Below are 22,181 nucleotides of genomic sequence, written 5' to 3'. Positions count from 1 at the left end.
TTTTAAAAAGCATGAATATAAGCTCTAATTAAGTTGCCTGGTAATTGTATAAGCAGTCTGAGATGTGAATGACTTTTTCTCCCTTTTACTTTTTAGAATCTCAGACGTCTTCACCTTCTAGTTATGGTTTACCCACCTCTATCCCAGTCCGGGTACCTCGGCAGCCACCCTGCCCTCCGATGGTTCATTCTGTGAGTGCAGTTTATATACTATATAAGTAATGATTTGCTTTTAGAAATTGTCATCTTGAGAGAAAATTTCATTTGCTGATTGTATCTTAATGCTCTAGGCTGTAAAGACCAATTATTTTTTGAGTTATTTTTTATTAGAAAAGTTTGCCTATTAATTAAGGACAGTGGTGGGCAGGGCGAAGGAAAAAGATTACTAGGGAAAAAAAAAATCACCCATACCTACCAGCAAAGCACAATTGCTGTTAACACATTGATAGAGCATGTTCCAGTCATTTAATTCTTTGTGTAGGTTTCATTTTCTGGTTTTAATTTGTTAAGTAAACTTTCTTTTAATAATATCATCATAATTAAATTTTATATAGTTTTACATGCTGCTTTTTTCCACTTAACATTTAATTGTGATTTACCTTTTGTAAATTTTTACTAAGTTCTTACTACTCTAGTGGATATACCATGGTCTGTGTAACTCCTCACCTATGGTTAGACATTTAAATAAATTTTTTACTACTGTAACATTTCTCTAAATATGTTTATGCAGAAGCCTTTTCAGCTTATTTTCTACACTGTGATTTCCTAAAGTGGAAGTTTATTTTAGTCCCAAAGTAGACTAATTTTTGATGCCTTTAAACCATTTATGATATATGTAAACAATCTATTTTGGTCGTGGCTTTATAATGTTCCCATATTACTGAGTGAACTAATTAAGCTTTAAAAATGCAGAATAATGAGCTAAGGGGAAATTGACTTATTCACTGGTAATCTGTAACTCCATCCTGCAAATGTCATCTTCTAACATTTTTCATTTGAGTTTATTGTAGTTAATGCCCACAAGTCAGTGCTCATTATTTTTGAAGTCTTAGCTTGTTTTTTTCTTTTCTTTAGGAAGTTCAGACTGATGGTGACAGTCAGTTTGCATCACAAGGAAGAACAACTTCTGTGAACTGTACTGATGATGTTGTAAGGAATTCCTTCAATACCTGTCTTGGAGTTTCATGTAACCTGCCCCAAACTGGCAAACCAGCTACTCCAACATTTCAGCAACTGGGTCTTGCTAACGGGGTTCTGCCGAAAAGACTTTCTGAGGAACCGGACTTACTGAAGTGTTTCCAGACATACATGAAACTATTGCGTTCTCATCCTGACAGTCCCACTCGCCGCAGCCCCACCCTATTACAGCCAGCTTTCTTGGCTACTCATGAAGAAAAATGTACTAACAAACACATTGGTGAGGTCAGAAGTGAAGGAAAGGATTTAAACATACCTCTGGGAGATTCAAGAATAAAGGATGTGCAGAAGGCAAAAAACGTGAACCAGAGTGCTGAAAAAGTTAGAACTATCAAGTATTTGTTGGGAGAGCTCAAGGCCCTGGTAGCAGAACAAGGTAGATAAGTACTTTCTTTATAATTTTCTGTGGCATGTCATCATTTAAATTCAGAATAATCAACATGAAGTTTGTGATATTTTCCATAGAAGTATGTCTTATGCTAATGAAGAGATGAGTTTTGTCTGTTTTATTCTTATTTTGTGGGTTTTTGCTCCCTGTTGTTTCCTGTGGATTTGAAACGTGCTAGGGAATATCATTCTTTTACTTGTAAGTGTGTGTTCATTCTACTTGATTCAAAGGGACCTTGAAAAGATTCAACCAAAGAAAATTCATAGAGATAAATTTTAAGGGGTTGGAGGACATGGTTAACTCCCTAGAACAGAGTGATAATGTTTCCTACTTTAAAAAGATGTAAAAGTTTTCCTCTCATCATTTATTTAATAACTGTTACAATGTTTAACAAATCTCACTTGGAGAAGGAACATAAATCTTCTGATGCTCTTTTCAGTTCACTCTTAAGATATTTTAATTAATCAAAAAAAATATCTTGGGTGGAGTTATGAGCCAGGTTGTATTCATTTTCATTATGTATATTCTGAATAATGACTTTCACTTGGACTTAGTTACACATTTGTCATCTAGAAAACACAGTAATTGATTATGGAAGTTCTAATTGAGTACCTCATATTTGCAGTCTGACAAAAAAGTTACCAAATCTTAAAATTTATCTGTATTAGGATGTAGCACTATTAATCCTGTGGTTCAGTATATTAAAATCTCCTGTATTTTCGGACTGTTAATTCATTATTATTCTCTTAAGTGAATACTTAATCATTGGTAATAATTATAATAGTAGTAATATTAGCTATCACTTATTGAGCACCTAGCATGTGCCCAGCACTGTGCTAAGTGTTTTATATGCATTATTTCATTTAATCCTCACAGCAACACTATGAGGTACTATTATTGTCCCCATTTTACAGACGAGGAAACTGAGGCTTGGAGAACAGTATTTCATTTAATCCTCTCAGCAACCCCATGAGGTACTGTTGTTATCCATTTAACCATGAAGAAACCTAGGCTTCAAGAATTAAGTAATTTGACTAAGGTACATTGCAGGAAAATGGTGGAGCCCAGGTCTCTGCTTCTAATGCTTTCATGCAAAACCGCTCTACAGAGCATTCTGCTCTGTAATTGGGCACAATTGTTTACTGTATGCATGTAAACTTTCCATTAAGGTGTTAAAATACTTGTGGAATTGATTAACTTTTTGTAGCTGAATACTTTATCTCTTTTGGATATCAGACAGTTAATATTATATTTATTAAATGTTTTCATTTCCCATAAATTTTTGTTTAATTGAAGTATAGCTGCTTTACAATGTTGTATGAGTTTCTCCCGTAAAGCAAAGTGCATCAGTTGTATGTATACATATATCCACTCTTTAAAAATTTTCTTCCTGTTTAGGTCACCATAGATCAAGTAGGATTCCCTGTGCTGTACCATAGGTTCTCATTAGTGATCTGTTTTTTACACAGTACTATACGTATATCAACCCTCATCTCCCAGTTCATCCCACCTTCTCCCTCTTTGCTGGACATAAGCTTTTTTGCTACATTTGTGACTCTATTTCTGCTTTGCAAATAAATTCATCTGTACCATTTCTCTAGCAGTTTACAGAAAATCTGAATAAAAATGAACAAAAATAAAAGGACAAGAGATCTAAAATCTACCTTCTACCTGTATCTTTTTGCCACCTCCCAAATCATCCACTCCCCACAGTCAATGACAAAAATGATACTGCTTTTGATGCTGCATCAAATGAAGTGTAGCCGGTTGTGTTAAATTTACTTTATAAAATTAAATAATAAAACCTTATCTTAGTAGACCCTCCCTCAATATATTTCCAAAATGAATCACCAGAAGTGAATTATTTGCTTATGCCAGGATCAAAGGTTGTGTTGTTAATACTATAATCAATTATAAGAAACCCTTTAGTAATTATAGGAACATGTGGACTAGGAGATATATATAACCATCTTCCTACTAGACACTTTAACTGAAAAAAAAATCACTGATATAATAATTCTGTGACTTAACATAAATCTTTAGAATTCTTCTCAATAAGGAAGTGCAGCCTGCAGGAAAAAGGAAAATAGGATTTGTAGAATAAATTCATAAATAACTGAGTTGAGTTTGTTTATAGTACATATGTATGTATGTGAAATGTTTTCTTTTTTGGTAATACATATGAATAATCTTATCAAAACAGCAATTTATAATACTGTGTTTACTCATTTCTTCTGTTTTTTATAGAAGATTCAGAAATCCAGAGGGTGATTACAGAACTGGAGATGTGTATATCTCTGCTTCCAGCCGTAAGTGCAAACACAAATATTCAGGTTGAAATAGCACTGGCCATGCAGCCACTAAGAAGTGAAAACGCTCATTTACGCAGGTAAGAATTGCTCTTTGACTTTTTTGTCTCCATGCAAAGATGTCCTATGGCCAGAACAAAAATGCCTAATGAGATATCTAGGGCTTTGTAAGGAAAATAGACATAGTCTTACTGTATTTATACTCTTAATCCCCTATTTTCCAAATACTGACAGCAGTCTCTAACTCTTCCATTATTTCTGCCCACTAGTATGTATTTTTTCACAACTTTTTCACATCTGTTGTCGCTTGGTTGGTAACAAATAGAGAGCAAAGTGAACTACATCTGGATATTTATTAGGCTAGTCTAGGCTATGCATATCGTCCATGGGGTTGCAAAGAGTCGGACACGACTGAGTGACCTTCACTTTCATTTTCAGGCTATGCAGTGCTTGTGCTCAGTTGCTTCAGTCATGTTCGACTGCAACCCCATGGACTGTAGCCTGCCAGGTTCCTCTGTCCACGGGATTTCCCAGGCGAGAATACTGGAGTGAGTTGCCATTTCCTTCTCCAGGGCATCTTCCTGACCCCAGGGATCGCATCTGGGTCTCCTACATTGCAGGGGAATTCTTTACTGCTGAGTCACCTGGGAAGCCCAGAACTTAGTCTCTGCGTATTATTTATCTTGATATTGTGACCGTAGGAAATATCAATAGTTGTTATTTGTTTCTATTTCTTAGAACACTTTTCTTTGATTGATTGATTTTTATTTTTGGCTGCACTGGGTGTTCGTTGCTTTCGTGGACTTTCTCTAGTTGCAGCAAGCAGGGCTGCTCTTTGTTGTGGTGTGTGGACTTCTCTTGCGGTGGCTTCTCTTAGGGCAGAGCACAGGCTCTCGGTGCTCAGGCTTCAGTAGTTGCAGCCTGCAGGCTCGGCAGTTGTGGTGCACGGGCTTAGTTTCTCAGTGGCATGTGGAGTCTTCCCAAACCAGGGGTTGAACCTGTGTCCCCTGCACTGGCAGGCGAATTCTTGTACACTGTGACACTGGGTAAGTCGCAGAACATTTTAAAATTGCTTTAGGAGCTAATTTATAAGCCACTTTAGAAAATAAAACTTACTTTATTGGTCACTGCTTGTGTTTAATTTTTTTAAAAGGTATTAGTTTTATGTCTAACGTAATTCTTCGGACTTGGCACCAACATTTCTTGGCTGTGTCCTTAGAGGACAAAGATTATATATCATGCTACTGCCACCGTTTACCTGACCTTCCAAAAATGAAATTATCGAAAAATGAAGAATTTGTCAGATATGCTTTTTTTTTTTTAGCAGAATGAGATTTCCAGCAGAAGTAGGAATTTTTGTGTCTCTTTGTTAATCTTTGTTTGGAAAGAATCATCCATAATCTCTGTTATAAATAACAATTGGAATGCATAGGCTCATTCAAAAGTGTTTTTCAGCATTTTCAATCAAAAACGGGTTTTTTTTTTTCTTGTTTGGACATTTTGAAACTTCCTGTTCCTTTTTAGCCAGAAAACTGATCTTTCAGGACTTTCTTGGTGTTTATTGCCATCTTGTGGCATTAAAAAAAATGGCTAGCTGCATTGTTTGTTTGGCGTTTGGGTCTGGACAGTGTTTATGTGAGACTCCTGACACAGGTCCCTACCCGTAAAATATCTGTAGTGACCCATTCATTGTGACCTTGTGGCACATTCCAGAATTTCCTGGATGAAGGCTGTGGGGGGTTCCAGTTAAGCTAGTGAGTGCCGTAATATTTAAAGGGCAAGTTAGAACTCATGACCATTTCCTGATTTTAAACTAAAATACAAGACCATTATGTACCCACGAGGAACAAAGAAATGAAATGGAACTGGGGAGGAACTGGGGTGTGGCATTCAGGCTTTGGCCTGATAATTTGACACATGATAACATAATCCTCCCAGATGGAAGTTACTAGAGGAAGAATAGATTGTTATTTCATTTTATTTTTTAGTTAGAAAATGTAGTGGGAGAACTAGTGAGTTAAGATTTAGACCCTCTGGAGACATGTATGGTATGAGTGGAACCCACAAACAAGATTCAGGATAGAAATGTAAGCTTGGGAGTTATTCACTGACCACATTTTTATTGAGCATTTGCTACAGATCTGGCCCTGTGTAGGTACTGGAGACAATAATGATTAAAAGCAAGTGGTTTGGTATCAGCGTGTAAGTGTTCAATTCACTAAGAACGTACAGAGTGTAAACACAACCAAGGGTGCATTGCTGGGGAATAACAGCTTCTTAAGCAGAGAACACAGAAGGAGAAGCCTGTGAAAGAAACCTGAGAAGGAGCAAGTAGGGACTCCTACCAAATGAGATATTTCATTTCCTTATCCTGTCACCAACAAAAAGTGTTATTTCCTTTGAGAATGAAGTAGCAACCTACCCCAGTATTCTTGCCTGGGAAATCCCATAGACAAGAAGCTTGGCAGGCTACTGTCCATGGGGTCACAAAAGAGTCAGAGAGAGACACACACACACACAACTAAGTCCATGGGATCACAAAGAGTCAGAGAGAGACACACACACACAACTAAGTCCATGGGATCACAAAGAGTCAGAGAGACACACACACACACAACTAAAGATCTTGCAACTAAGACCTGGTGCAGCCAAATAAATATATATGTATATATTTTACAGTGTTGTTTCCTTTTATTTTTGTGAATCCTATGGTCATAAAATATCTCCTGTTTTATATTTGTATTTCTTCATACTAGTGTGGCTGAGAATTTTTCATATGCTTATCAGCCTCTTCTGTTTCTTTTGTGAATTGCCCATTCTTATCATTGGTCATGTTTTCTTTCCCTACTTACTGATTTGTAGGAGCTCTTCAATGTTACAGCCCCTTTGTCTGTTATTTGTGTAGCAGATATTTTCTTCCAGACTGCTAATTCTAGAACAAGTTTCAGTTTTGATGTGGTTAAATCCTTTACTTTTTTCCTTGATGATTGCTAGATTTTGAGTATTGCTTAGGAATGCCTTTCCCACTTAAGATTATGTAGATTGCCACCTAAAACTTGTTAAGTTTTGTTTGTTTGTTGTTATATTTTATGTTTAGCTCTTTAATCCAACCTGAATGAATATATACAAATGATGTGAGGTAGGATCTATCGTTTTAGATTTCGTAACAGTGATACTTTAGCACAGAATATTTCCAGATAATAATTCTCAAAAGGTATTAGAGATTTTTTTTTTTAATGTTAACTTCTTAGAAGTAAACACTTGCAGTTCCTTTTGTATGTTCCTATTTGCGAAGCAGCTATATATTATGAAGTTCATTGTGAGGTAGAGGTGGTGCTTATTGGCATTCTCTTTACTTAAATAAAGCCATTAACCTTTAAATCTATTAAAGAAATTAGTAGCAGCATAAGTTTTTGTTTCCCAGTTTTTACACTGCGTGACAAACCAAGCAGTTAGTTGTCTGATAGCAGCTGGTCCTTGTAGGAATTCTGGTTCATAATTACAACAGATCTTTTAAAAGTAGATAATCACTACAGTAATGAAAATACTTCCGGAGAAGGAAGACAGAAGAAAATAGTAAGAGGAGATAGAAATGAAAGAAATAGAAAAACAAGGAAATCACTGAAGAGATAAGAGAACAAAAAAGGGAAGAGGAAAAATAAGTTAACCTTTTTCTGTTGAAGGGGGGTTTTATGCCATCCTGGGCAATCTTTTAAAAATTATTTCAGGTCTTAAAATAATAGCAGTAGTGTGGTTTTGTTTGTTTGGTTTTTGTCTTATGTTTAGGGACAAGATGGACTTCTGCTCTCCTAGTAGGTGCCACTGTTTATGTTCTCTATTTTAATAGGCTGTCACATGTATACTCTAAAATAAGCTTGGGATTCTTGCATTCATGTTTCTTCATTATTTCATTTAGGCAATTGAGAATTTTGAACCAGCAACTTAGAGAACGAGAAAAAACTCAAAAGGCATCTGGTTCTCTGGAATGCAGCCTTGAATGTAGGTAAAAGAATTGTGAGGACTGATTGTGAACTCTTTATGGCTCTGAAAATGTTGATAAAGAATTGAACTTTCTTAATTACTTTGTCTTAAGTGGACTATTTGTCAAAAAAGTAGGAATGATACTCATTAAAATTTAAAATAGTATAGAAACACAAAAATAAAAGATTTGTGCTATTCCCGATAATTCAATCCTATTTTTTTTTAAAAGTCTGTATTTCCTTTCACATATCTCCTGTTCATTTATAATTGATTTATTTCATAAATGCTTACTGAATATCTACTATTAACAGATGAGTCCTAGTAGAACTACATATGTATTTTTCTTTTGTAAAAATGAGATTGCACACTCCTGCAGCTTGCATTTATTCACTTATTATGTAGTGGATATTTTTCTCTATCAAAATACATAAATATTATTTTTTCTTATTAAAACTAAGTATATATTCTGTTTATGTAGTTCTGTTGTAATGTATTTAAAGTCCTCTGCTGATAGATATCTAGATACTTTCCCTGTTTTCCTAGTACAGATAATCCTCCAATGAAAACCCTTGTACATGTCTTTGTGCCCATGTGTGACTGTTTTTGTAGATTATAGCCATAGAATTGCTGAGTCAGAGTATTACTGTTTCAGTTTTGACTGATGTTGCCAGATTGTCCTTATGGCTCATAGAGCTTAAAGTAATAGAAAAGAAAAAAAAAAACAGTAACTAGAGGAAAAGACAGGGATTTCTTTTTGTATTCTTGGGAACTTTTCCTAAGCCCAACAAAAACTCACATGCTACAAAGGAAAGATTGGTAAAGCATGTCCCAGAAATCTTTTTCATTTCATGTACAGCAGAATTATAAATAACATTTTATCTTTATTATTATTTTTACACCCTCTCCAGCATTTGTTTGTAGATTTTTTGGCAATGGCCATTCTGACTGGTGTGAGGTGATATTTCATTGTAGTTTTGATTTGCATTTCTCTAATAATGAGCGATATTGAGCATCTTTTCATGTGTTTGTTAGCCATCTGTATATCTTCTTTGGAGAAATGTCTGTTTAGGTCTTTTCCCCACTTTTTGATTGGGTTGTTTGTTTTTCTGGCACTCAGTTGTATGAGCTGCTTGTATATTTTGGAAATTAATCCTTTGTCAGTTGTTTCATTTGCTATTATTTTCTCCCATTGTGAGGATTGTCTTTTCCCCTTGCTTATAGTTTCCTTTGCTGTGCAAAAGCTTTTAAGTTTAATCAGGTCACACTTGTTTTCTTTTGTTTTTATTTCCATTACTCTAGGAGGTGGGTCATAGAGGATCTTGCTTTGATTTATGTCATCATATGTTCTGCTTGTGTTTTCCTCTAAGAATTTTATAAGTCTCTGGTCTTAATTTAGGTCTTTAATCCATTTTGAGTTTGTCTTTGTGTATGGTCTTTGTCTTTGTGTTAGGAAGTGTTCTAATTTCATTCTTTTACATGTAGCTGGCCAGTTTTCCCAGCACCATTTATTGAAGAGGCTGTCTTTGCCCCATTGTATATTCTTGTCTCCTTTGTCAAAAATAAGGTCCCCATAGGTGCATGGGTTTATTTCTGGGCTTTCTATCTTGTTCCATTGGTCTATATTTCTGTTTTGTGCCAGTACCATACTGTCTTGATGACTGTAGCTTTGTAGTTTAATTTTGAAGTCAGGAAGGTTGATTCCTCCAGCTCCACTCTTCTTTCTCAACACTTCTTTGGCCATTCAGGGTCTTTTGTGTTTCCATATGAATTGTGAAATTTTGTGTTCTAGTTTCATGAAAAATGCCGTTGGTAATTTGTTGCTGCTGCTGCTAAGTTGCTTCAGTCGTGTCCGACTCTGTGTAACCCCATAGACTGCAGCCCACCAGGCTCCCCCGTCCCTGGAATTTTCCAGGCAAGAGTACTAGAGTGGGTTGCCATTGCCTTCTCTGGGTTATTTGTTAGGGATCACATTGAATCTGTAGATTGCATTTGGGAGTATAGTCATTTTCACAGTATTGATTCTTCCTACCCAGGAACATGGGTAATATATCCATCTGTTTATACTGTCTTTATTTCATCAGTCTTATAATTTTCTGTGTACAGTTCTTTTGTCTCCTTAGGTAAGTTTATTCCTAGATATTTAATTCTGTTGCAGTGGTGAATGGGATTGATTTCTTAATTTCTATTTCTGAATTTTCATTGTTAGTATATGGAAATGCAAGTGATTTCTGTGTATTGATTTTGTATCCTGCAACTTTGCTAAATTCACCAATTAGCTCTAATAATTTTTTGATACTGTCTTTGTGGTTTTCTATGTACAGTATCATGTCATCTGCAAACAGTGAGAGCTTTACTTCTTCTTTTCCAATTTGGATTCCTTACTTCTTCTTTTCTGATCTGGATTCCTTTTATTTCTTTTTCTTCTCTGATTGCTGTAGACTTCCAGAACTATGTTGAATAATAGTGGTGAAAGTGGACACCCTTGTCTTGTTCCTGATCTTAGGGGGAATGCTTTCAGTTTTTCACCATTGAGAATGATGTTTGCTGTAGGCTTATCATATATGGCCTTTCCTATGTTGAGGTAGGTTCCTTCTATGCCCATTTTTTGAAGAATTTTAATTGTAAATGGGTACTGAATTTTGTCAAATTTGTCAAAAGCAAAAATAGATGCTTTTTCTGTATCTATTGAGATTATCATATGGTTTTTATCTTTCAGTTTGTTAATATGGTGTATCACATTAATTGATTTGCATATATTGAAGAATCCTTGCATTCCTGGAATAAACCCAACTTGATGATGGTGTATGAGCTTCTTGATGTGTTGCTGAATTTTGTTTGCTAAGATTTTGTTGAGGATTTTTGCATCTATGTTCATCAGTGATATTGGCCTGTAGTTTTCTTTTTTTGTGTTGTCTTTGTCTGGTTTTAGTATCAGGGTGATGGTGGCCTCAGCAAATAAATTTGAAAGTGTTCTTTCCTCTGCAATTTTTTGAAAGAGTTTTAGAAGGATAGGCATTAGCTCTTCTCTCAATGTTTGATGGAATTCTCCTGTGAAGCCATCTGGTCCTGGGCTTTTGTTTTTTGGGAGTTTTTTTTATCACAGCTTCAATTTCACTGCTTGTATTTGGGTCATTCATAATTTCTATATCTTCCCTTGGAAGATTGAACTTTTCTAAGAATCTGTCCGTTTCTTCCAGTTTACTCATTTTATTGCCATATAGTTGTTCATAATCGTCTCTTATGCTGCTGCTAAGTCGCTTCAGTTGTGTCTGACTCTGTGCGACCCCATAGACGGCAGCCCGCCAGGCTCCCCCGTCCCTGGGATTCTCCAGGCAAGAACACTGGAGTGAGTTGTCATTTCCTTCTCCAATGCATGAAAGTGAAAAGTGAAAGTGAAGTCGCTGAGTCTTGTCCAACTCTTAGCGACCCCATGGACTTCGGCCCACCAGGCTCCTCCGTCCATGGGATTTTCCAGGCAAGAGTGCTGGAGTGGGGTGCCATTGCCTTCTCTGAATAGTCTCTTATAATCCTTTGTATTTCTGCATTGTCTGATGTAATCTCTCCTTTTTCATTTCTAATTTTGTTGATTTGATTCTTCTCTCTTTTTTTCTTGGTAAGTCTGGCTAAAGATTTGTCGATTTTGTTTATCTTCTCAAAAGAACCAGCTTTTAGTTTTATTAATCTTTACTATTGTTTCTTTCATTTCTTTTTCATTTATTTCTGCTCGAATCTTTACGATTTTTTTCCTTCTACTAATTTTGGGGGTTTTTTGTTCTTCTTTTCCAGTTGTTTTAGGTGTAAAGTTAGGTTGTCTATTTGATGTTAATTCTTGTTTCTTGAGGTAGGATTGTATTGCTATAATCTTTCCTCTTAGGACTGCTTTTGCTGCATCCCATAGGTTTTGACTTGTTGTTTTCACTGTCATTTGTTTCTAGAAATTTTTTGATTTCCCTTTTGCTTTCTTCAGTAACCTGTTGATTATTTAGAAACATGTTCTTTAATCTCCATGTGTTTGTGTTTCTTACAGTTTTTTTTCTTGTAATTGATATCTACTCTCATAGCATTGTGATCAGAGAAGATGCTTGATACAATTTCAATTTTCTTAAATTTACTGAGGTTTGATTTGTGACCCAAGATGTGGTCTACCATGGAGAATGTTCCATGTGCACTTGAGAAGAACGTACATTCTTCTGCACTTGGATGGAATGTCCTGAAGATATCAATGAGATCCATCTCATCTAATGTATCATTTAAGACTTGTGTTTCCTTATTAATTTTCTGTTTTGATGATCTGTCCATTGGTGTGAGTGGAGTGTTAAAGTCTCCTACTGTTATTGTGTTACTGTTAATTTCTCATTTTATGTCTGTTAGTGTTTGTCTTATGTATTGAGGTGCTCCTATGTTGGGTGCATAGATATTTACAATTGTTAAGTCTTCCTCTTGGATTGATCCCTTGATCATTATGTAATCTTGTATCATGTAATCATTATCTCTTGTAATCTTCTTTATTTTAAGGTCTATTTTGTCTGATATGAGGATTGCTACTCCAGCTTTCTTTTGCTTCCTGTTTGCATAGAATATATTTTTCCCTCCTCTTACTTTCAGTCTGTATGTGTCTTTAGATATGAAGTGGGTTTCTTGAAGACAGCATATATATGGGTCTTGTTTTTGTATCCATTCAGCCAGTCTGTGTCTTTTGGTTGGAGCATTTAATCCATTTACATTTAAAGTAATTATTGATATATATATTCCTGTTGCCATTTTCTTAATTGTTTGGGGTTGATTTTGTAGATCTTTTTCTTCTCTTGTATTTCTTGACTATATAAGTCAGTTTAACATTTGTTGTAAAGCTGGTTTGGTGGTACTAAATTCTTACTTTTGCTTGTCTGAAAAGCTTTTTATTTCTCCATCAATTTTGAATGAGATCCTTGCAGGGTACAATAAATTGGTTGTAGATTTTTCCCATTCAGTACTTTAACTCTGTCCTGCCATTCCCTTCTGACTTGCAGAGTTTCTGCTGAAAGATCAGCTGTTAAGTGTGTGGGGTTTCCTTTGTCTGTTACTTGTTGCTTCTCCCTTGCTGCTTTTAATATTCTTTCTTTGTGTTTAGTCTTTGTTAGTTTGATTAGTATGTGTCTTGGTGTGTTTCTCCTTGGGTTTATCCTGTACGGGACCCTTTGTGCCTCTTGGACTTAATTGACTATTTCCTTTACCATGTTGGGGAAATTTTCAACTATAATCTCTTCAAAAATTTTCTCATACACTTTCTTTTTGTCTTCTTCTGGGACCCCTGTAATTTGAATGTTGGTGCATTTGATATGGTCCCAGAGGTCTCTGAGACTGTCCTCAGTTCTTTCCATTCTTTTTGCTTTATTCTGCTCTTCAGAAGTTATTTCCACCATTTTATCTTCTAGCTCACTGATTTGTTCTTCTGCTTCAGATATTCTGCTATTGATTCCTTCTAGAGTATTTTTAATTTCAGTAATTGTGTTGTTTGTCTCTGTATGTTTATTCTTTAATTCTTCTAGGTCTTTGTTAATCGATTCTTCCATTTTCTCCATTTTGTTTTCAAGGTTTTTTATCATCTTTACTATCATTATTCTGAATTCTTTTTCAGGTAGTTTGCCTGTTTCCTCTTCATTTATTTGGACTTCTGTGTTTCTAGTTTGTCCCTTTATTTATGTAGTATTCCTCTGCCTTTTCATTTTTTTTTTTAACTTATTGTGTTTGAGGTCTCCTTTTCTCAGGCTTTAAGGTTGAATTCTTTCTTCCTTTTGGTTTCTACCCTCCTAAAGTTGGTCCAGTGGTTTGTGTAAGCTTCGTATAGGGTGGGATTTGTGCTGAGTTTTTGTTTGTTTGTTTGTTTGTTTGTTTTTCCTCTCATGGGCAAGGGTGAGTGAGGTGGTAATCCTGTTTGCTGATGATTGGGTTTGTATTTTTGCTTTGTTTGTTGTTTAGAGATGTCCTGCACAGGGTGCTACTGGTGGTTGGGTGATGCCGGGTCTTGTATTCAAGTGGTCTCCTTTGTGTGAGTTCTCACTATTTGATACCCCTTAGGGTTAGTTCTCTGGTAGTCTGCGGTCTTGGAGTCAGTCCTCCCACTCCAGAGGCTCAGGGCTTGATCTAGTCGGTCACCAGCGCATCTGCCTCCTCCCCCACGGGGTGCACCTCCAGCCACAGAGACTTTGGATTGGGGAATGAGAGCGGCCCTGTGGTAAAGAACTGCTCCTGGGTGACGAAGCAGAGCTGCACGCAGTAGTTCAGTTTAAATTTTGAGTTGCATCTTCCAGCAGAAGCTTCCTCACCTGACAGGACACCTCGCCCCCAGGTTTGTACTTTTTAATTGAGGTAATAATTATTTGATCAATTTTGTCTTACAGTGTCTTCTCTTCAATCATTGAACAAGTCACTGCAAAATCAATTACAGGAGTCATTAAAGAGCCAGGAATTACTGCAGAGTAAAAATGAAGAGCTCTTAAAAGTGATAGAAAATCAGAAAGATGAAAACAAAAAATTTGCTGGTATATTTAAAGAGAAAGATCAAACTTTACTTGAAAATAAACAGCAATTTGACATTGAGACAACAAGAATGAAAATTGGTATGTGTTTGAACTGTAGTCACAGTCACTTTTTAAAAGGTAATACTGAAACTGAAACTTTTGTTGTTTTAGAATTGGAGGAAGCCTTAGTCAATATGAAAAGCTCCCGGTTTAAGTTAGAAGCTGCTGAAAAGGAAAATCAGATATTGGGAATAACATTACGCCAGCGTGATGCTGAGGTGACTCGACTGAGAGAATTAACCAGGTGATGTTGACATTATTTGAATAACTTATGCCTTTTGTTAGATATATTTATAAACTTCAAAATAATTTCAGACCTGCCTTCTTAACCTTATCCTTTTCTCAGTGTTTTTGCTAATTTCTAAGGATATTTTTCTTCTGTTCCAGTTAAATTTCAAACGTGGCTAAATTCCTTTTTAAACCATGTGATTCCTGGCAAAGGAGTCTGATGAGGAACTGAAGACTTGTTTAGCAAATGGTTAAGAACTCTCTGAAGCCAGAGACACCTGAGTGGAATTCCAGCTCTATCATTTATTAGCTGTATGACTTTGAGCAAGATAGTTAACCTTTCTAAACCTTAGTTATAAAGTGGGGGCATGATTAGGGTTGATAAGAGGGCTAAGAAATCATTCATGAAAAGCACTTAGCACAGTAAGCCCTCATTCATAGGATCTTGGGTAAGTTATTTAGCCTCTTTGAACCTTATTCATTGCATTAGTAAAATGAGGGATTTGATAATAATTTCTAAGATTCCTTTGTTCCTTAACATGTCTTAAATAAATAGAACCACCTCACTCAATTTTTATATGATATTCTTTTATAAAGTTCAGTTTTCTCTTGAGGTGGTTGACAAAAATTGGATTTTCAACTGATTTTTTTCAGTCCTAGAGAAGTCAGTTATTTTAGGCCTGAATTATATATCATCAGATCTGACCATGCTTTTGACTGATCCTGGAAAGTCATAGTTCTAAATATAAAGCAATCCTGAATATAAAACAATCTTCTTTGTATTTCAAATGAAAAGACCCGTTTTGAATTATACACTTTTTCCCCACTTTGAGTTATAATTTTTAGAGAATAAATGATATATAGATACATGGTGGTGGTTTAGTCACTAAACTGTATCTGACTCTTGCAGTCCTGGCAGGACTGTAGCCTGCCAGGCTTCTCTATCCTTGGGATTTCCCAGGCAAGAATACTGGAATGGGTAGTATTTCCTTCTCCAGGGGATCTATCTGACCCAGAGATCAAACCCACATCTCCTACATTACAGATGGATTCTTTTACTGCTGAGCTGCCAGGGAAGCCTATATATATATAAAGAATATTTATTAGTTTTGTAAATACATTTGAAATGACTTTATATAAGCTATGTTAATATAGAAATATTGCTTCCCCCCACATTCATATTTCACAGAATAATTTCACTCAAACTTTTTTTGAACAGTGAGAAAAGCAAAATGTACTTCTTGTATCCATGTAGTGTTAGTGTTAATTAGGCTCTAGTCAGAGTTTCTGGAATATTGGGTTATACCACTCTTTTTCCAAGTTAATTATGAGGATGCCTCTTCTTATGAAAGTCTTTATAAGGCCTCTAAAGAAAAGCATCTTCTCTTTTCTGAAGAGTAATTTAGGGTAAAAACTTTGTTATCTTTAAGTATTTATGGTAAAAGAAGTTAATCACAAAAAACCACATATTTTATGATTTTATTTCTAAGAAATGTCCAGAAAAATGCTAAGATTTACTCAGACCAGATTGCCTTTTAAATTTAAGAGCAAAACAGACAAAGAATACTCTTTGAGCTTAGTTGTCAAAATTCACCCACATTGGTGACTTGTAATGTGTTTGGTGTTACTCTAGGCAATTCAGTTAATTAGGAATATCCCTAGTACTATAGGTGGGCTACTGTGACAATTTACATTTTACTTCTGACATTAGAGCATAAGTCAACAACACTTGACAATACAGATAAATCTTCATGTTCGCCTTCTCCATCTCTTTTTCCTATAGCCATGTAACCTCAGTCAAATATGTGTGTGTGTATTTTTTTTTTTTTTTGCATGTGTTAAATAGTCTCAGAGATTTGACAAAAATTTTAAATGCCTTTCTCAGACTACTGGGGAGGGATAATGGAGCTAGAAGTTTCACATACAAGTGCTAAACAAATTTCCTAAACCATTTCTTCTCCAACTTTGAATAGTTTTGAAATACATCTTTATTATTATTTTTAGATTTTACTAGAATGCATGTTATAATACCATTAAAATGTGAGGAAAATTAATATATTTTTCAGTAAATAAGTAGTAAATATTCTTCTGATAGTTTCTAAGAGCACTCATATAAGTGCTGATATTTATTTAAATTAGTATAGGTTTATAAATAGCCAAGAAAGGACTTTACATTTTTATGAAAATACACCAGTTTTCCAAGCATTAAAAATCATTGTGTTTAGCTGAGTCTCATGTAATAGAAACACAGATATATCTACTTGGTAGCTATTTAGGTGCTTGTATTGCTTCCTTTAAAATTTTGGCATAGTTTTATCTCTTTATTTACAGAGATTTTTCTTTTAATTTCAAAGACAGTTGTAAGTCACATTTGTTTACACATGAGAAACTTAATGATTGCATTTAATTTCCAGAGATTAAACTCTTATTGCATGTCCCTTTTTGTATTGTGAATTTTGTACAGAGCAAAGATAATATTTCTAATTAAGTCTGAAAAGGAACTTCAACATAAGGATTTCTTTTCTAAAAATAAATGAAAATAAAAATGTCAGTATGCTGTCTGGTTGAATTAACTAGTGGTCATGACTCATTACAGCACTTCTTCAAAGATGGTTTCTATAGCATGCTTTTTATCTTTTAATAGTAGCTCGTTAGCTTCTTGAAAGAGGTACGAAAAAAGTGGCTGGAGCCATTGCCATTTAAAGGGCAATCAGAACTCAAGACATAGCATATTTAAGATGACAGTGTATGCCAGGTTGGGAAAGAATGTTTTTTTCCTTTTGTAGGAAAAGAATCACTCATTCTATATCCAAAGATATTAATATAATCACTGCTAACTGTTTGATACAGAGATTTCCCTTTATTATTTTATTTGGACATGTATAACTTTTTCCAAAAATAGTATTGTTACTGTGTTGCGTATGGCCTACTCTTTTAAATTTAACCTTGTATAATGAACATTTTCCTATCAATAAATATTCTTTACAAATGACTATAAAAAATGGCTATGATGTAGTAAGACTGTAATATACCTGAATCAGTCCACAGTATTTGAAGATAAAGATATTAAGTTCATCAATTTTCTGTTATAAATTACATCTTTGTAAATATATCTTTGGGTGCAGCCTATTGGTGAATATCAGTAGGTTAAATTCCTAGAAGTGCAACTTGGTGGGTCTAAAGGTGTGGGATATAAAAATATTAAGATTTCTGATATAATGCTATTTTGCTAGGGGAGTGTACACTCCCACTTTGCCTCTCCAAGCCTTTTTAACAATGGATATTCTTATTTTCCTATGTTAGCTTGATAGGCCAAAAAAAATCGTATTTAAAAAATTTTAATTTCTCTGATAAAAGTCAAACTTTAAAACATACTTACTGACTCATTGTAATCTTTTAAAATTACCTGTTAATGTTCTTTGTATCTTTTTTTTAAATTGGTGTGTTTCTTTTTCTTATCTATATTTAAGAATATATATGATTCCATTCAAATAGACTAAGGTCTTGGTATAAAATGGTTTTAAGAGGACTACTAATAAAAGCTGTCACCAGATGGAAACTGTGCTAAGCACTTTACCCTTATGTTTTATTATTTTATCTTATTTAATGTTCATTCTAAATGTGAAGTAGTTATCTTCATTTTGCAGTTGAGGAACTTGAGATTCAGAAAGGTTGAACAGCTTGCTCAAGATCACAGCTAGCAATAGTGCTAGGATATGAATCAGTTTCTGTCTGACTTCAAACCCTGTGTGGTTTTCCTTATATCGCACTTTCCCTGGAGTCTAGCTGTCAGTTATACCTAATTATACTGGATAATTAAATTATGTCTAACTATCCTTTTTTTCGCCAGTATTGTTCTAATGTCCTTTCCATATATGTTTTGAATGTAGAGTAATAGTTACTAACACAATCCACTAACAAATGGGTAGTATATTTACCATTTTGCAGTGTTGCTCAAGAATATTAAGCATCTCTACCTTAAGAGAAAATTTTTTCTAAGCCTCCATTTTTAGATATAATAGTATTAGATTTGATGCAGACTAAGATCTTTTATCAATTGTTACTTTAATTTACTCTTTGCAGAGCATATTCTGTGATTTTGTGCTTTTAGTTGCTTTTTTCCATATTAAGAACCAGGTGCTTGCCTGAGATACTTTCTTTTAAAGATGAGAGGAATATGTAAGTAAATGAAACAAATGGGTAAAAAGAAATAATTAGTGTACTAAATTCTTCTTAACAGAACTTTACAGAGCAGTATGGCAAAGCTTCTCTCAGATCTTAGTATGGACACTGCTCGCTACAAGCCTGGGAATAATCTTACCAAATCACTTCTGAACATTTATGAAAAGCAACATCAACATGACCCAATCTCTGCTCACACTTCCATAATGAGCTACCTAAGTAAGTTAGAACCAGATCACACTCTTATTACACATCCAGAGCCTGTTTCTACAATTGACAGTGAGGAAAACATGGTGCCAGATAGACCTTATGAAAATGTTCTGCCCTCCAAAGGCCCTCAGCATAGTAATACCAGGAGCATGGAGGAGGTATCAGCCCCTGGAATTATTCCTGCCCTTTCAAAACGGGAGTCTGATGAGGAAAGTGAAATTACAACCTTAGTAGAAGATGAGCATAATTTGGATAAAACAATTTACATTCCATTTGCTAGAAGCACTCCTAAAAAGAAATCACCCCTGTCTAAGAGATTATCCCCCCAAGCCCAGATCAGTGTAGCTCCACCACAACCGGTCAGTGGACTTGTTGCTGAAAAAGAAAAGAAACTGTGTGCACCTGGAGTTTGTTCCTCTTGCCAAAAGGAAGATGCACCTGACAAACTTTGCAGAACAGCTGATCTGGAGGACAAGCAGCTCCTCAAGAAAATAAAGGAAGCCATTTGCAAGATCCCTCCTGCCCCTGAGGAGGAATCGGCGGCCTGTCACGGCCCCTCCGCTTGTCAGAACAGCAACGTTCAGGTGAAAAGCAGTGCAGTCTCTGACGGTAGCTTTTTAAACTCTGAGTTAACTTCTAACTGGAGCATCTCTTCTCTCTCCACGTTCACGTCTCGTGATGAGCAAGACTTCCGGAACGGCCTTGCAGCACTGGATGCCAACATTGCCAGACTCCAGAAGTCCTTAAGGACTGGTCTTCTGCAGAAATAAGCTCAGAAGAAAGGAAAAGTTGTTTTTAAGAATAGAACTTGGCTACATTGAATGTATATTTTAAATTTCTTTAGAGAAAAGTTTTATATTATGTGTGAAATAAATTGTATGAATAATACATTTATCATTGGAATATATTGACACTAGAGCTTATAAAAACAAGTCATCTTAAGAAACTGACATATGTTAAGAGAAGAAAGGTTGTGTGTTACTAGAAAAATGCTGTATTATAAATAAAATTTAGTATTATTAGAGTTTATTCTTACTCTGCTGGGCTAAGAATACAGGTTGGAAGGAATTTCTGGTTGTTGTAAAGGATAATGGGAAGGGAGTCTCCGGGTACAATTTACTATATTAAAACTAGAGTTTTTTTTTTCTCTTTCAGGATTCCTGTTTGTTTTTTAATGGCATTGTGTTTTAATGTGTGATGTTCTGTGCTACAGACTGGTGTTGTTGGTGAGACATATACACATTTATTTTAAGAGAAAAAATGCCAGTATCTCCATTTTAAAAAAAACAAATGTTGATTGGTCTTAAAAAATACAGATAACATCCTAAGTTAGCATATGGTTTCTTAACACTTTAGCACTTTTATTTATTTTTGTCACAGATACATTGAAGATCATTAAAAGGTAAAGTCAGACTAATAAAAAAAAATGCTAAGATAGGTTTTGGTTTTGTAAATTTGTTTTTTAAAATAAGTGTTTATTTGCTTTTTGTCATTATATTTGAACATGATGGATTTTATAAATCTTGTACTGATTGTACTTCTGCCTTTCTGGGCCGATTTTTTTCCCCCCAGCACTTTAGCTGAGAGCATTCTCTATTCTGTAAATGGTATGGGTTAGGTTGATCTCTGCTTCTCTAAACTAGCACTTTCTAACTATTTGGTGTCATCTCCTTCCATGTAAATAGCACAGTTTAACTCTCAGAAAGCTGCATATTGTGCTGTGACTGATACTTCATACAAGTCGCCTGCCTGGTGTCATTTTATTTGGTGCTTGGGCAGGCTTTAGCATAGAGTGTTCTGCTGGTCCCAGAACCACCTCCTGCTGTTTTTAAGTGTTGGGGCTACAACTTCCAGAGACCGAGACAGAGTCTCTTTAACATGTTCAGATTTTATAGAAAGAGATTTCTTAGGCCTAAATGTTAAATGAATTTTAAGCTGTTTTCACAGAATTGTCTATTGTTTATCATTTCTTCTTCTGCTGCTGCTGCTGCTGCTGCTAAGTCGAGTCAGTCGTGTCCGACTCTGTGCAACCCCATAGAGGGCAACCCACCAGGCTTCTCCGTCCCTGGGATTCTCCAGGCAAGATCACTGAAGTGGGTTGCCATTTCCTTCTCAATTTCTTCTAGTATTCATAAATTAATTCCTTAGTTTATGTGGAGGTAGTAGGTCACAAGCCTTGAACACATAAGTTGAGAAATACAGTTCAGAAATACAAAATAGTAAAGCAAGGAAGGAAATTGTATCATATGTCTACACCTAAATATTCAGTTGTTATGTATACGCAGAAGTAAATTCTTGAAATTATCATGGGACTTTCAAGAAGATTGTCCTCTTTTACCCTTAATATAAGATTGCTATCTTTACATGCAAAGAAAACTTTTTAATATTTATGGGTTCAGTTAACTAAGATTAATAATTTGATTGGATAACAAATGAGACTGGGATGTCCCCAAGGGACCTTTACGAGGCGCTTACTGTTTATTTGGTAAAAGACACATACATGTCACAAAAACATGAAAGAATTTGGTTAAACTTTAAGATGGAATATGATCCTAGCAAAACTGAGGGAATAGACAATGACTTTCATAGAAATTTAAAATAGAAAGAAGCCCCAGTATGGTAGCAAGCAAGCATGAGCTATGCTCAGTCATGTCTAACTCTTTGCAACCCCGTGGACTATAGCCTGCCAGGCTCCTCTGTCCATGGGATTTTCCCAGAAAGAATACAGGAGTGGGTTGCCATCTCTTCCTCTAAGGAATCTTCCTGACACAGGGATCAAACCCATGTCTCCTGCATTGTAGGTGGATTCTACCACTGAGCCACTCAGTTCAGTTCAGTTACTCAGTCATGTCCTACTCTTTGGGACCCCATGAACTGCAGCACGCCAAGCCTCCCTGTCCATCACCAACTCCTGGAGTCCACCCAAACCCATGTGCATTGAGTCGGTGATGCCATCCAACCATCTCCTCCTCTGTCGTCCCCTTCTCCTCCTCCCCCCAATCCCTCCCAGCATCAGGGTCTTTTCCACTGAGTTAGTTCTTCACATCAGATGGCCAAAGTATTGGAGTTTTGCTTCAACATCAGTCCTTCCAATGAACACCCAGGACTGATCTTTAGGATGGACTGG

The 22,181-nt window shown here is 35.6% G+C and overlaps 1 protein-coding gene across 6 annotated transcripts in view; it reads left to right on the top strand.

Moving 5' to 3' along the window:
* The window catches only part of CCDC14 (coiled-coil domain containing 14), a 43,098-nt gene extending 22,101 nt beyond the window's left edge, over positions 1-20,997 (top strand). For 2 of the 6 annotated variants that reach the window (XM_059887261.1, XM_059887265.1), the window contains 6 exons: positions 97-191; positions 1,074-1,572; positions 3,832-3,973; positions 7,810-7,892; positions 14,255-14,678; positions 18,903-20,203. In XM_059887261.1, coding sequence (XP_059743244.1) covers positions 97-191; positions 1,074-1,572; positions 3,832-3,973; positions 7,810-7,892; positions 14,255-14,678; positions 18,903-19,824 — 2,165 coding nt within the window. In that variant the 3' untranslated portion in view covers positions 19,825-20,203. 6 annotated transcript variants of the gene reach the window in all.
* Positions 20,998-22,181: the final 1,184 nt, after the last annotated feature.

This window comes from Bos taurus, chromosome 1, assembly GCF_002263795.3.
Source record: "Bos taurus isolate L1 Dominette 01449 registration number 42190680 breed Hereford chromosome 1, ARS-UCD2.0, whole genome shotgun sequence".
Lineage (NCBI taxonomy): Eukaryota > Metazoa > Chordata > Mammalia > Artiodactyla > Bovidae > Bos > Bos taurus.
This window is presented reverse-complemented; position numbering and strand designations above follow the sequence as displayed.